We start from the raw sequence: 17048 nt of genomic DNA, 5'->3' as shown, positions 1-17048 counted from the left end.
ACTAAGGAGATGATTGTGGACTTCAGGAAACAGCAGCAGGAACACCCCCCTATCCACATCGATGGAACAGTAGTGGAGAGGGTAGTAAGTTTTAAGTTCCTAGGCATACACATCACAGACAAACTGAATTGGTCCACTCACACAGACAGCATCGTGAAGAAGGCGCAGCAGCGCCTCTTCAACCTCAGGAGGCTGAAGAAATTCGGCTTGTCACCAAAAGCACTCACAAACTTCTACAGATGCACAATCGAGAGCATCCTGGCGGGCTGTATCACCGCCTGGTACGGCAACTGCTCCGCCCACAACCATAAGGCTCTCCAGAGGGTAGTGAGGTCTGCACAACGTATCACCGGGGGCAAACTACCTGCCCTCCAGGACACCTACACCACCCGATGTTACAGGAAGGCCATAAAGATCATCAAGGACAACACCCACCCGAGCCACTGCCTGTTCACCCCGCTATCATCCAGAAGGCGAGGTCAGTACAGGTGCATCAAAGCTGGGACCGAGAGACTGAAAAACAGCTTCTATCTCAAGGCCATCAGACTGTTAAACAGCAACCACTAACATTGAGTGGCTGCTGCCAACACACTGACTCAACTCCAGCCACTTCAATAATGGGAATTGATGGGAAAGGATGTAAAATATATCACTAGCCACTTTAAACAATGCTACCTAATATAATGTTTACATACTCTACATTATTCATCTCATATGTATAAGTATATACTGTACTCTATCATCTACTGCATCCTTATGTAATACATGTATCACTAGCCACTTTAACTATGCCACTTTGTTTACATACTCATCTCATATGTATATAGTGCACTCGATACCATCTACTGTATCTTGCCTATGCTGCTCTGCACCATCACTCATTCATATCTCTATGTACATATTCTTTATCCCCTTACACTGTGTATGAGAAATTAGTTTTGGAATTGTTAGTTAGATTACTTGTTGGTTATTACTGCATTGTCTGAACTGGAAGCACAAGTATTTCACTACACTCGCATTAACATCTGCTAACCATGTGTATGTGACAAATAAAATTTGATTTGATTTGATTTGAATGAAAAGGACATTTACTGAATTAAAGAGTGAGATGCTGCTACAGGATAAGTGCAGGAGAAACACCCTAAAGTGAGAAAGGTGTAGACTGGCAAGAATATCCCATTTTCTGATTGGTTTATTTTTGCATTACAGGACAATGATTGCTCTTCTTTGCACACACTGAGACCCAGCGAACATGAAGTCAGCCCTGCCTCTAGCCTGGGGAAGATTACTACTGTGTGGTGCTAGGTGTTCTCAGACCTGGAAGGGGATGACCAGGTTGATCTTCTCGCCCACTTTCCTGATGAACTTGGTTCTTAGCTGGCGAGGCAGCCGGATCTTTGGGTACTCTGAGACATGGAGGGAGACAGAGAGGAATGTCAACACAGAAGTAATGGAGGTGTGTATACCGTGTGTGTCAGAGGTCTATGGAGAAGTGTGTGTGTGTGTGTGTGTGTGTGTGTGTGTGTGTGTGTGTGTGTGTGTGTGTGTGTGTGTGTGTGTGTGTGTGTGTGTGTGTGTGTGTGTGTGTGTGTGTGTGTGTGTGTGTGTGTGCGTCCATGCATGCGTGTGAGTCTGACCCATGATCTCTCTGATGGTGACAGACTGTTTCATGGTGCAGGGGGGGCTGCGTCCAGCGATGTTCATAGCCACCACTCTGAACAAGAGCTTCTCTCCTGTTGGCAGCCCCTTCACACGGTACGTGTTCTTGTCCACTGGCTCCTTATTGGCTTCTACCCAGTTGTCCTCTGAGGGATGGACCAATAGCAGAAGAGTATTCATTGTCATCCACTTGGAAATGAGATGGTCCATCTGTAGGGTTTTATAGGAATTCTATAGAGGAATTCTATGGGAGCGATTAGTGAATTAGAAGGAATAATAATGTTTTTGAACAAAATCCTCCTTCACCTCCTTCTTTGCACCACTCGATTATGTACCCGTCAACGCCCCCAGCTCCAACCCTCTCTGGAGGACGCCACTTCAGGGCACAGGTGCTGTCTGTCACATCCTCCACCGTCAGACGAGTGGGCTCACTGGTAGGGGCTGAGAGAGAGAGAGAGAGAGAGAAAGAGAGAGAGAGAGAGAGAGAGAGAGAGAGAGAGAGAATAGTTAAGAGGAGAGGAAGACCGAGGTAAGCTGTATAAGTAGAGTATAAGGAGATTGAAAGGCTGCTCTCCACTGCTCTAGTAATACGTGTCTATCCACCTATGGGCATGAAGGGCTTTGAGTTGCCGCTGGGCTGGGAGATCCCGATCCCGTTGACAGCAAACACTCTCATCTCATAAAAAACACCCTCAATCATCTTCTTAGCCTCGTACGTGGTTGACTCAAACACCTCAAAGTTCAGCTTGGTCCACCTGGAGGAACCCTGCTTCTTCCTCTCCATCAGGTAGCCTGCGAGTGACGTCATCACAGCGCGATGTGACATTACATCATTACAGATCGACATTATCACAATGACATCATCACAGAGAGACATTACATCATTACAGACCGACATTATCACAGTGACATCATCACAGAGCGACATTACATCATCATAAAGAGACATCATCACAGAGAGACATCTTCACAGAGCGACATCATTAGATCTTACCAATGTAATGAGAGAGGTTAACAGATGCCTGTTAACCCAGAGGAAAGAGAGTCTGATAGCTCAACAGATAGATGTAAAAATAGGAAAGGTGCACCTTTGATGGGCGCACCCCCGTCAAATTTGGGGGGATCCCATGTAATGGTGGCTGTGTCCTCGCCAACTCCCATACATCTGACGTTCTCTGGAGGGTTAGGCACATCTGGAGTGGACAGGGGGAACAGTCAGGACAGAACATAGAGGTGTTCTCACCAGCTCAGAATGGGTTCTAACTTAATGTCACATCTATTATTGAATCTCTCTTAGTGAATTGTTTTTACATTTCTGTTTACATATATATTGCATAAGATGGGAGAACAAGACACAGAGAGAGAAAAGGGAGAGAGCAGGGAGATGTGGGGGAAAGAGGAGAGGAGTGTAGAGAGAGAGTAGAAGACTGGAAAGAGAGAGGAGAGTGAGAGAAGGAGAGAGAGAGTACCACTGACCAACAATCTTGATGGTGAGCTCAGCCCTGTCCTCTCCGGCTGGGTTGGTCACTATGATGGAGTAATGGCCTTCGTCTGGCCGCTCCGCCCCCTCAATGACAAAGCTGCTCAGAGTGGTCCTGGTTTCCACCCTCACTCTGCCCTCCGCCTCCGATATCACCTAGAGACAGGAACAGGGAGGGCACTTAGACAACTGGACTGACACTGTCTGGTGTTTCAGCTACTGGGTGTAACCTGGATGGCCTAATGGTTGGTTAATGTGAGTGACACCTTGCCTTCCTTAGAGAGGCATGCTGGGGCAGGGGTTTGATGTGTGTGTGAGGAGGATGTAACATAAAGACTAGATCCTCACATTGTCTCCTTTCATCCAGCACACAGTGGGGACAGGCTCTCCTGTGATCTCCACATCAAGGCGGAGCTTGTTGCCAGCCACCACAACAATGGTGTTCTTGCTGCCCGTGCTACTAGTGTCCAGGTGGATTTTGGGGGGGTCTGTGAGGGGTGGAGGAATGTCAGAGAGGGACAGGTGGTCCTGGGTAATTATCACAGTATTAAATACACTGTAATAAATAGGTAATGCCAACGGATGGTAGGTGACAATAGCCACACCTACCTTGGCGTGGAACATATTCGATCTTGATTTCTGAGATTAACAGGGAAAACACATGAATCAGTATCATTTACAATGCAGGCTCTGCTTCATTGTACTCAGTAAAACTTATAGGAGTCTCTCTCTCTTTCTTGCTCTCTCTCAGTCACTCACTCTCTCACTCACCAATGAAGTTGAGTTTAGCGGAGAGGGAGAGTGCGTATCCTTCAGGGACAAAGGTGTAGTTTCCTTCGTCCTGCGGCTTCACGTCATCAATCGTCAGCTTGTGGATCCTGGAGAACCAACGGCAACCCAACGTTACCAAGGAGACAACAGACACTCGCAGTGACCCACAATTATGCAAAGCACAGTTACCCTGGCAACATGCTTCATTATGCAATATCAAGTTAAAAAAACGCATGGGAAAGCTCTCTCCCTGCATGACCAGTGTTGCCATGGTAAAACACCTGCCATAGGTGGGTCTAGCTAGTGAGAATATGTACTGTACTGACAAGATCCCATGTAGACAGAGAATTTGAGGATGTTCAGGCCTGTCTGAAGTTACTGCAACTCAATAAGGACCCCCCCCCCCCCCCCCCCCCCCAGCAATGTGATGCCATACCTTCCGATGTGTGACATCTTGATGCGGTTGCCGGGTTTGACCTCCACACCGTCCTTGAACCACTTGCCCACCACCTTCTCATCAGACACCTCACACTTGAACATGGCCTGTTCACATGCCTTCACCGACAGGTCAGCTATACTCTGCAGAACCTCCAGCTCCTTGGCTGAGCACCAGGGGCAGAGATGAAGGGAAGGAGAGAGAAAGAGAAAACAGAAAGAGACAGCATTTCAGACTCTTCCAAAAATGAAGTGAATAAAACATTTCCTTATTTAGTGTACTGTATGATATCCGGAAGTGGTACCTTCCACTTCCAGTTCTCCTTTGGATTCTCCCCCGTTAGTGTAAACATAGTACATTCCGATGTCCTCTATGGTTGCTTCATTGATGACCAGAGTGTGTTTCTTCCCATCCTTCTTTATCCTGTACTTCCCATCCTTGGTCAGCTCAACTCCATCTTTCATCCTGAGCATGGGTGAGACACACACAGACATAGAAATAGCATTTAACTGCGGTGAGAGACACATACAGTGGGGAGAACAAGTATTTGATACACTGCCGATTTTCTTACTTACAAAGCAACTCGTCTGTAATTTTTATCATAGGTACACTTCAACTGTGAGAGATGGAATCTAAAACAAAAATCCAGAAAATCACATTGTATGATTTTTAATTAATTAATTTTCATTTTATTGCATGACATAAGTATTTGATCACCTACCAACCAGTAAGAATTCCGTCTCTCACAGACCTGTTAGTTTTTCTTTAAGAAGCCCGCCTGTTCTCCACTCATTACCTGTATTAACTGCACCTGAACTTGTTTCCTGTATAAAAGACACCTGTCCACACTCAATCAAACAGACTCCAACCTCTCCACAATGGCCAAGACCAGAGAGCTGTGTAAGGACATCAGGGATACATTTGTAGACCTGCACAAGGCTGGGCTGGGCTACAGGACAATAGGTAAGCAGCTTGGTGAGAAGGCAACAACTGTTGGCGCAATTATTAGAAAATGGAAGAAGTTCAAGATGAAGGTCAATCACCCTCAGTCTGGGGCTCCATGCAAGATCTCACCTCGTGGGGCATCAATGATCATGAGGAAGGTAAGGGATCAGCCCAGAACTACACGGCAGGACCTGGTCAATGACCTGAAGAGAGCTGGGGCCACAGTCTCAAAGAAAACCATTAGTAACATACTACGCCGTCATGGCGCACATAAGGTCCCCCTGCTCAAGCCCGCGCATGTCCAGGCCCGTCTGAAGTTTGCCAATGACCATCTGGATGATCCAGAGGAGGAATGGGAGAAGGTCATGTGGTCTGATGAGACAAAAATAGAGCTTTTTGGTCTAAACTCCACTCGCTGTGTTTGGAGGAAGAAGAAGGATGAGTACAACCCCAAGAACACCATCCCAACCGTGAAGCATGAAGGTGGAAACATCATTCTTTGGGGATGCTTTTCTGTAAAGGGGACAGGACGACTGCACCGTATTGAGGGGAGGATGGATGGATGGGGCCATGTATCGCGAGATCTTGGCCAACAACCTCCTTCCCTCAGTAAGAGCATTGAAGATGGGTCGTGGCTGGGTCTTCCAGCATGACAACGACCCGAAACACACAGCCAGGGCAACTAAAGAGTGGCTCCATAAGAAGCATCTCAAGGTCCTGGAGTGGCCTAGCCAGTCTCCAGACCTGAACGCAATAGAAAATCTTCGGAGGGAGCCGAAAGTCCGTATTGTCCAGCGACAGCCCCGAAACCTGAAGGATCTGGAGAAGGTCTGTATGGAGGAGTGGGCCAAAATCCCTGCTGCAGTGTGTGCACACCTGGTCAAGAACTACAGGAAACGTATGATCTCTGTAATTGCAAACAAAGGTTTATGTACCAAATATTAAGCTCTGCTTTTCTGATGTATCAAATACATATGTCATGCAATAAAATGCTAATTAATTATTTAAAAATCATACAATGTGATTTTCTGGATTTTTGTTTTAGATTCCGTCTCTCACAGTTGAAGTGTGCCTATGATAAAAATTACAGACCTCTACATGCTTTGTAAGTAGGAAAACCTGCAAAATACTTGTTCTCCCCACTGTACACACACAAATGCCACAGCTGTAACAGAAATTGATTGATTTAGTTACTTAGTCATTTGATTAAAAAGGGTATTAGAATGAGTCCCTCACCATTTAACATTGGCTCCTTCCTCTGACACCTCACACTCAAACTCCACCTTCTCTCCCACCACTACATGCACATCGTCCAGCAGCTTGGTGATGGTGACCGGGGGCTCTGTGGATAGACACAGACGTCAACACAACTCATACACCTCATACAAACACCACGGGGAAGTTACACACACACAACCACACTTACAGGAAAACTCACCAACAAAGACTTGATCACTCAACACCAAAGTAAGCAGAAGAATAAAAAGGAAGAAGTGGAAGAATGATGAAGCTGAAGATTTCAACACAAAGAACACCTAACATGTACCAGTCCGCACCAGGATTCGATACCATGTTTCACAACAACACAATGTCCTCCATAGTCTCTGTTAATACTGCTATAGAAACAGAGAACCGAGCTGTTGTGGTATGGGGGAGACTGTACCTCAGGTCTCCGGGAAGGTGACATCAACATCACTGTGTCAATGCGTGATGCTAAGCTAACATCCGTTAGCCGCCGTCCTCTACATCCACCTCCCTCTGACCTCCTCCTTTTCCGCAGCAACCTCAGCAGATGATAGACATCATCTCTGGGATCTAAGTCACGGCACCACTGAACCCGTCCGCCGCGGGCTCCCATACAGTACCATGCTCACAACAACAACACAACAATGTCCTCAGAAGTTTCCGCTAAAAGTGCTATACCGCAAAAACCCTGGATTTTTTTTGGGGGGGGGGGGGGGCAGTACTTCAGTTCTCCAGGAGGTGAATGAACTGTGCGATCGATGCTAAGCTAGATTCCACTAGCTACCATCCGCTAAACACACATACACCTTCTCTCACGTTAGACACATCAACACGTACGGCATTGATATAAACACTGACAGAAGCAGTAGGGACGTGTAAATACACACAACAACATACTGTGGTTGTCGCCCTGGAAGGGCGTCTGTGTGGGGAAAGCGGTACGGTCTGAGAAAAACAGGATGAAATGAATGGGCACAGAGAGAGAGCAAAGCACGTGATGATTGAGGAGCAAATGCATCTTTGCCCCTCTACCCAAAATCAACGAGACACACAGAACACGCATAAGACACGCTACAAACTGGACAACAAATATAGGACGACAACGTTGTGCAAACTTACTGTTCATAGACATTAATACACACATACATATAAACATTGAGACATGTACTGCATGCACAGTAAATGTTGACAGACCCTACACACTCAAAGACACTGAACTAAGCAGGGAACAACTCCCTCCCCTCAAACACCCTATGTAAAGATGCTGAGTGTTTACCTTTGACAAAGACTTCAGTGAAGCTCTTCTCCTCTCCCACCACACACTCATAGGCTGCATCGTCAGACAGGTTGCTCTTGTTGATGGTGAGTGTCCGTTTGTTGCCCACGCACTCAAACACATACCTGACATGACAGACAGACAGGGGCAGAGAGAGACACTGGCAGAAAACAGTGAGGACAGACAGACACTAGTGACCGAGTGTCGCTCACTCAACTCATCGACAAATGAATGACTCATACGCTCATATAGTCAAATGTACTGACAATCACACACACACACACACACACACACACACACACACACACACACACACACACACACACACACACACACACACACACACACACACACACACACACACACACACACACACACACACACACACACACACACACACACACACACACAGAGAGAGAGGGACACACACAGCAGTCAGTCTCACTTGGCAGAGGGTTTGATCTCCACTCCGTTCTTCAGCCATTTGACCTGAACGTTGGGGTCATGGAGCTCAACATGCATCTGGGTCCTCTTGCCCTTGTCCACAGAGTAACATTGCTCTAGCTTCTTCAGGAAGGCTGAGGGAGGGAAAGAACCACTGTTATGTCTCCAGCCTTTACACACCAGACACAATCAACCAGAATAACCCAAGCAACACTACACCAGACTACCTCCCTTTCAGAGCACCTCAGGCATTCACTACAATAAAACATTCCCCGTACCAAACACTCTCAAGTAGAAATGCCCACAGCTTGCCTACTTCCTCCTCCAGTATCCCCCCCTTTCTCTCCCCTCACCGTCACTCTTCTTGGGTTCCACCTTCTTCATCTTCTTCAGTCTCTTGAGCAGGCCCCTGAGGTCTGTGATGCCGTAGTCAAAGGCAATCTTCTCATAGTCACATGGCTTAGCATCCTTCAGGATCTCCCACACATCCACATCCTCTTTGGGCTCGTCCCTCGCCTTTTTTTCCCTGAAAGAGAGGGGGAGAGGAGATTGATTGTGTGTGTGAGAGTATGTGTGATTGCTCATAATGGAGTTAACTCCACTCCTACCTCTTTTTGAGGAGGGCACTGAAGTCCAGGTCACCTGCATCCTCTCCTGCATCTCCCCTGGGGACAAGAAAGGTTACGAGTGGGAGAATTAGGTTTCCTACAGTGTTAGGTCAGGTTAGAGGAGTCGGTCATTTCAAACATAACATACAGTATACTGTACATACAAATATACTTGTTGTCTATTGAGGTTTTACATAAGATAAATCACCAATGAATAGCTGTGCTATTTCAATGCTATAGTAGTGAATCATTGTTTGTTCACAAAAAATATGGAAGTGAACGAATGGTCCTGGACATACAGTAGATGGTACTACACTGCACTCTGCTAAGACGAACACACACACACACACAAAACATCCACACCCAAATTCACTTTCCCTGACGTAAAGACACATCTACGATACAGTATTGATATAAAAGTTATAACAACAGGGCCGGAATTCCCATATACACAGAAATATACAGACAGAACACTGTGGTTACACAGTATTGCACAGTGTCTGTAGCCATGTCTTACCCTTTTTTGGTGCCTTTTATGCCTCTGAACACAAACAGGATGGTAATGAGTGAGCATATAGAGCATTGTGGGAATCAATAAGATGCATACTGACACTTTGCCCGCCTAAATGGGACATAAAAAACAGCATACTAATGTACACACACACACACACACACACACACACACACACACACACACACACACACACACACACACACACACACACACACACACACACACACACACACACACACACACACACACACACACACACACACACACACACACACACACACACACACATTTAAACATTCAGTATTGACCTCTATTTGTTTCTGTATGTAACCCAAACACAGATACACTGTACTTGTACAAGGCTGTACCTTGACACATATATACAAGGTAAATACTGTGTAAATGTACACGCACAGGTACTGCTGATACACACCCACTCAGAGCTTTTCTTACACTCACATAAAGATCCACACAAATGACACCTCAGGATTGCATCTCTAATGTATGTAATCCATGGGAAATATACACTAGTTCCACTTGAGGCCTTGACAATGGGCAGACGTACAGTACCAGAAATAGCCTCACATGATAAAGAACACATGAGGGGAAGCACGGGCTATTTCACATCTGAACACACACAGTGGACAGATGAAGAATTACAAAGGTGGGAATATGGAAGCACACGGAAGGGAATCCCAAATAATATATTCTGAACACACACAATGGATTCAGGTTCTGGAAGAAGCTTAGGACAAGGCTGCCTTATAACAGAGAGGCAGCAAGGCCAGACACGGAATTGCTGAGGAGGTAGATGGGGGTACACACGGATGAATCGCAATGACTGGATTCTCCATACTTACTGACAGTGGGAGTTGGAACGCAAAGACCACCACATACTGTGGCAAGGTCAACCCTAACCCATCCAGCAACCTTTGGGGTGTTGAAGGTTTTTTAGCATCTTGGTTTTTCACAATTTAATTCAGGCTTGTAACGCATCTATTTTTTCATATCTTTTCATTCTCTTTTTCTTTTCTTCATACCAAAATAAACACAAAAACACAATCTGAAATGGTCCTTTGCACGTTGTGCTTCCTGTCTTACCCTTGCTTTTTTGTCTTTTTGTCTGATCAGGAGAAGAAATCATATTTAAAACAGTAACTAGAGTGAACTGACTGGCGGCAGCACTATGCCAACAAACACAGAGGGATTTTCTACAGCTTCACAGCGAGAGAGAGCTGCTGCACACATATTGAAACAAGTCTTTGGAGACAGGGAAGAGAAGACACACGAATACAGAGATACAGAGATATACATAGTGAACAGACACAGAAATAGAAACATATGGACAAAATGTACAACTTAAACATAAAAACACACAAACATAGTCACAGAGTCACACCAGTAAGTCACAGAGACACACCAGTAAGTCACAGAGACACACCAGTAAGTCAGAGACACACCAGTAAGTCACATAGACCCACCAGTAAGTCACAGAGACACACCAGTAAGTCACAGAGACACACCAGTAAGTCACAGAGACACACCAGTAAGTCACAGAGACACATTAGTAAGTCACAGAGACACACCAGTAAGTCACAGAGACACATTAGTAAGTCACAGAGACACACCAGTAAGTCACAGAGACACATTAGTAAGTCACAGAGAGACATTAGTAAGTCACAGAGACACATTAGTAAGTCACAGAGAGACATTAGTAAGTCACAGAGACACAAATAGACATGAATGCACAGATAAAGACATAGAAAAGGCAGATGTATAGTACAATGACAGACATACACTGAAGCCAAAACACACACAGACAACGTGACTGACACAGATATACCAAAGACACCTACAAACACAGATATGGGAGCCAGAAAGACAGTCAGGGGAAGATATACTCACAGAGTGGGACAGATGCCCGGAGGCAAAGATAGAGAGAATAACCAACATATGTGAGGTGGGAGAGAAAGACAGATGATATGTTGAATGGAACCACCCTGACAGTGACACTCACGATCGCTTGAAGGCATCCAGGATGTTGGCGGGCTGCTCCTCTTGTACGGCTGAAACATGACAGAGGGGGGAACGGTGAGAGGAACACTGGACTAACTGACAGACAGTTGAAAAATCAGGATGAATAATGGACTGAGTACTGACACTGAAACACATATACACTACCTGCTTTATCATTATACATTCTGTATCAAATATTGAATGACTTACTGACAAACTCACTGACCACAGGTTAAGTGACAGAATCATGACTAAATGGCTGACGATGATGGCCTTTGAGGGACCCACCTTCCACTGTGACTTCAAATGTACAGCTGTCACACTTGTCTTTGGAGGTGACCTCACAACGGTAGCCACCTGCATCTCCTTCCACTACTTTGATGATGCTCATCTCATATGTGTAGACCTGGTTGAGATGGCGAGAGAGGAAGACATACACTCTTACAATATATACATGCACACACAGTACACACACACACGCACACACACACACACACACACACACACACACACACACACACACACACACACACACACACACACACAAAAGAGTAACACAGATGTACAGTAGACTTTGACTTGTGCAGATTTGAGAGAATGTGAAAACAGTGACACACACACACCTTGGAGTTCCTGTCATAGGCCTCTTTAAACTGCACGTGCTTGCCAGCCTTGCTGCCCAGGTCCAGCCACTTCCCTTTCAGCCATTTCATGTTGGGCTTCCTCAGCAGGTCAGATGAGTCCACTTTAGCCACAAAGGTGACGTTCTTCCCTGCCACCCACAATTTACATCAGCAATCAGAAATTCTGACCTCTGGATAATGGTGTTTTTACTGTAGTTATCCATGATCCGTCTGTGAGTGTCAATCCAAACTTCAGAGTGCTACAGTATGTCTCAGAGAGGGGCAAGAGGGCAGGGGTCTCACCTTTGATTACTGTAGTGCTCTCTGGCCTCTCTACAAATAGTCCGGTCAGCTCGGACTGCCCTCCTGGGACAGTCTCTAAAAGTAGGGGGAGGTCATAGAGGTCAGGGGTTAGAATAAGGTCATTGATGACTGCTCATCAGAGACACAACACCATCAGTGAACAGACAAGTAGAGGCAGAAAACCAAGCATTAGACCATAGCACCTAACCTTTGTTTATAAATACCATTCATTTATTGATATTTTGTCTGCTAGGCAGCAAGATCAAATGTCAGAGGTAAAGCTTATCTTTGTTCACCCTGTGACTTATTGAGACTTCTTACATCCACATTTAGCAACAGCTTTTCTCAAAGACAGAGAAAAGTGCTGCGGCATGTGTTTCCACTCCCTGAAATGTCTCCATTATTCTAATGGATGATCATGAGAAATCATGTCAATGACATCAGTCTTGTATTTAACTGAGGGTCAGTATCCAAGCGTCTAGTTAACACCAGAAGAGGGCCTCTAACAGCAGTAAGGTAAAGCCCACCTGGGAATGAACAAGGAACTAAAAACACATCTGAAGACGTGTTTATCCATCCCTTTTCCACTAGTCTTCTCCCACTGTGACAAAAGTAAATATAGCTCTTTAATGTTGTGATATTATCAAAGCATGACTGCTTGCTCCTGTTCCTTTGCGTGCTCCCTCCTTTTCAAAAAAAGGATTGCATTGTTTTGTGTCAGCAGATAGACAAATACAAGCTTAAGTATTTGTTTGTCTTACCATCATCGGGCAATTCTGTATCAGGGAGAAAGAGAGAGAGAGAAACACAGCGGGGGAACACATTAGCTGCAGTATCTTTACTGTAATCTGAAGGATGAGCGTTTACTGAGCAGCTATGAAAACCTGACCTGCAGGTGCTCTCTCACACACACTTAACGTCTCTCTCTTCCCTCTCTGACTATGATGAACACTTCCTTTCTTTTCAAAATGGAGGGAAAAACTAGACGGTTAATGAGTTATTTCCTCACTCGTCAAATTCAAACCAGTTGGTAACACTGTACTCATCATTACTATTATTATTATTATTATTGAGAATTTAGGGGAATTATTAGCGGTGCAAATGGAACACAATTGATTTGTTCTCTCACCTTCTGATTCTGACAAGAGCTCTATGGAAAAAGAGAGTTTATAAGCATAGAGAAGCAGGTAAAAAGCCATATCGATTGACCAATCGATTGGGTGAAAAGGTTGTCGAGAGAATGGAACAAGGGTCAAGAATCAAGTGAGGTCATGCACCTCCATAAACTCAGAGTCACACGCCTATGCCCCTCTCTCTGCTTTTATGGGCTCAGTTCATTTGATTGGAATCAAGTGACCCCTGTGCACAGATCCAGGCTCAGTTCTCTAGTGTGATTTAAATCATTTCAGTAAGAATGTGAATAGGTCAAGCTGATCCTGGACCAGCACCCAAGGGACACTTTTCCTTCAGCTCTTTACACCATTTCACTCTCACATTGGAAAGTCGCTGTGGTTTGAAACTGTGAGAGGTTGGGAGTGCAGCGATAAACACCTCAAATGGAACAGCAGAACCGGCATCCATCAAAACCATAACAATTCTTCAGAAAGATCATTTTGGGGGATAATGCGTATTATGGGAAATATTACTGTAGGTAAATATCACTTAATTGATTATTACTGTAACACTTCAGGAACAGATAATACCTTGATATTTCATATCAACATCTTTTGCAATACAGTGATCAATGATAATGGATACGGTATTGTGCAGGAACAGTATTTGAACTAACGCAACAAAACAGCAAAACGTATCATCAACTTATCCTTCTAATAAACCATTACCTTAGTAAGTGCACACATACACACAGGTCACGATATATACCCAGAGTAAATATATACAGTATATATCATTTTGTCATTTGTAATTTAGATTACGTTTTCACTCTGCATCAATTTCAAGTCAAGGTCATTTGATGTTTAATACAATTCCTTCACTTGGATGCTTTGGCGAAACCATGATGCTGTATCATGTAATGTCTAATCTCAACAGATGTTTTTTGCCAAAAACATGAATATCATATCCATTCATAAGCAATAGAAAAAGTATGATTTTATGCCATTTTGCCAATATGATCTTTATGTTTTTGGGAAACTCACCGCTGATCTCTAGTAATTAGTATCAGTCGGCGCTGATATCACAACAACTATCTGTCAGACTGATTCTCTGGGTCTAACTCCTCAACAGATGATTCCTAAAGATCTCTACATAAATGCTACAGTATCCATAAACCCATAAAATAGGCCTGCAGGATCTTTTCCATTACTGACGGCCATCTACAATGGTCTGCACTGCTACAGCCAGACTATGAAGGCCTTCGCCAGAGCAATCCCAGGATTCAGTAGTCTCCGTTTGTCAGTCCACCGTGACGGACACTCAGGTCACCGACACACCGTGCCGTGACTGAGACTGACAGACATGCACGTTAACCAGGTGATTGACAGGAAGCAGGGAAGCATACAAACACAAACACAGAGGGGGAGTTGTGTATTTTTTCCTTTCCTTACCATCTCTGCACTCACTTCCCTCTGAATGAAAAGAAACAATTGGTACATAGACATTAGTACTGCGGACAGCGAAGGGTTAAACAACAACCAAATATACTGTCCCTGTGTACGGAGTCTGTGACTGGAGAAAAAGTTGTGGATATATGAATATATGAAATACTAGATCATAAAAACAAGACATACAAAAATACATAGGCTTACCCATGATGACACTGGCATACATGCTGGTTTATACAAATACACACAAGCGCAGAATGCATTGATACATTTGTGCATTCATACAGTCACTGCACTACAATCCTTTTTGTTACAGTACCCTTCCTTGTCTCAGGGTGCTTCACCTCTGATAAAAGAAAGTAAAAGGTTTTATGGTTAAGTATGAGAGAATGCTAATATATACAGTACTCATTAAAACTTTGGACACACCTACTCATTCAAGGGCTTTTCTTTATTTTGACTTTTTTTCTAAATTGCAGAATAATAGTGAAGACATCAAAACTATGAAATAGCACATATGGAATAATGTAGTAACCAAAAAAGTGATATATTATATTTTAGATTCTTCAAAGTATCCCCCCTGTACCTTGATGACAGCTTTGCACACTCTTGGTGTCACACCCTGAACATAGAGAGCTGTTTATTCTCTATGTTGGTTGGGTCGAGGTGTGATTTAGGGTGGGTTATCTCGGGGAATTGTTTTTCTATGGTGGCCTGATATGGTTCCCAATCAGAGGCAGCTGTTTATCGCTGTCTCTGATTGGGGATCATATTTAGGTGCTTTGTGGGATCTTGTCTAGATATAGTTGCCAGTGAGCATTATTATTAGCGTCAAGTTTCTGTTTGTTCATTTTGTTCTTTGAAGTTTTCATTTCCAAAATAAAGGATGGAAACATACCACACTGCATCTTGGTATACTCCTTATGACGAACGTGACACTTGGCATTCTCTCAACCAGCTTCATGAGATATTCACCTGGAATGCATTTAAATTAACAGATGTGTCTTGTTAAAAGTTCATTTGTGGAATTTATTTCCTTCCTAATGTGTTTGAGCCAATCAGTTGTGTTGTGACAAGGTAAGGGTGGTATACAGAAGATAGCCCTATTTGGTAAAATACCAACTCCATATTATGGCAAGAACAGCTCAAATAAGCAAAGAGAAACGACAGTCATTATTTTAAGACATGAAGGTAAGTCAATGCAGAACACTTCAAGAACAGTAGCAAAAACCATCAAGCGCTATGATAAAATTGGCTCTCAGGAGGACTGCCACAGGAAAGGAGTTACCTCTGCTGCAAAGGATAAGTTCATTAGAGTTATATGCACCTCAGATTACAGCCCAAATAAATGCTTCACAGAATTCAAGTAACAGACACACCTCAACAAGAACTGTTCAGAGGAGACTGCGTGAATCAGGCATTCATGGTCAAATTGCTGCAAAGAAACCACTACTAAAGGAGAACAATAACAAGAAAAAACTTGCTTGGGCCAAAAAACACGCGCAATGGACATTAGACTGGCGGAAATCTGTCCTTTGGTCTGATGAGACCAAATTTTAGATTTTTGGTTCCAACCGCCATGTCTTTGTGAGACGCAGAGTAGGTGAACAGATGATCTCCACATGTGTTGTTCCCACCGTGAAGCATGGAGGAGGTGGTGTGATGGTGTGGGAGTGCTTTAATGGTGACTCTGTCTGTGATTTATTTAGAATTCAAGGTACACTTAACCAGCATGGCTACCACAGCATTCTGCAGCGATATGCCATCCCATCTGGTTTGCGCTTAGTGGGACTATCATTTGTTTTTCAACAGGACAATGACCCAAAACACACCTCCAGGCTGTGTAAGGGCTATTTTACCAAGAAGGAGAGTGATGGAGTGCTGCATCAGATGTCCTGGCCTCCACAATCACCCGACCTCAACCCAATTGGGATGGGAAAAGCGGACAAATAGTGCTCAGCATATGTGGGAACTCCTTCCAGATTGTTGGAAAATCATTCCTCATGAGGCTGGTTGAGAAAATGCCAAGAGTGTGCAAGCTATCATCAAGGCAAATGGTGGCTACCTTGAAGAATCTAAAATCTAAAATCCATCTATTTTGATTTGCTTAACACTCTTTTGGTTACGACATGATTCCATATGTGTTATTTTATAGTTCTGATGTATT

General features: G+C 44.2%; 1 protein-coding gene across 1 annotated transcript in view; it reads right to left on the bottom strand.

Moving 5' to 3' along the window:
• The window catches only part of LOC135554418 (myosin-binding protein C, fast-type-like), a 51239-nt gene that overhangs the window by 12483 nt on the left and 21708 nt on the right, over positions 1-17048 (bottom strand). Inside the window, exons 2-21 of the mRNA XM_064986726.1 lie at positions 12321-12395; positions 12018-12166; positions 11683-11800; positions 11396-11444; positions 8865-8921; positions 8610-8782; positions 8258-8390; positions 7813-7937; positions 6528-6633; positions 4651-4811; positions 4347-4512; positions 3911-4017; positions 3749-3778; positions 3488-3627; positions 3136-3295; positions 2748-2852; positions 2263-2451; positions 1966-2100; positions 1638-1805; positions 1318-1406 (exon numbers count right to left, since the gene is read on the bottom strand). Of these exons, the coding sequence (XP_064842798.1) occupies positions 1318-1406; positions 1638-1805; positions 1966-2100; positions 2263-2451; positions 2748-2852; positions 3136-3295; positions 3488-3627; positions 3749-3778; positions 3911-4017; positions 4347-4512; positions 4651-4811; positions 6528-6633; positions 7813-7937; positions 8258-8390; positions 8610-8782; positions 8865-8921; positions 11396-11444; positions 11683-11800; positions 12018-12166; positions 12321-12395 (2435 nt within the window). The remainder of the gene's footprint in view (positions 1-1317; positions 1407-1637; positions 1806-1965; positions 2101-2262; positions 2452-2747; positions 2853-3135; positions 3296-3487; positions 3628-3748; positions 3779-3910; positions 4018-4346; positions 4513-4650; positions 4812-6527; positions 6634-7812; positions 7938-8257; positions 8391-8609; positions 8783-8864; positions 8922-11395; positions 11445-11682; positions 11801-12017; positions 12167-12320; positions 12396-17048) is intronic.

This window comes from Oncorhynchus masou, chromosome 14 (assembly GCF_036934945.1).
Source record: "Oncorhynchus masou masou isolate Uvic2021 chromosome 14, UVic_Omas_1.1, whole genome shotgun sequence".
Classification (NCBI taxonomy): domain Eukaryota; kingdom Metazoa; phylum Chordata; class Actinopteri; order Salmoniformes; family Salmonidae; genus Oncorhynchus; species Oncorhynchus masou.
This window is presented reverse-complemented; position numbering and strand designations above follow the sequence as displayed.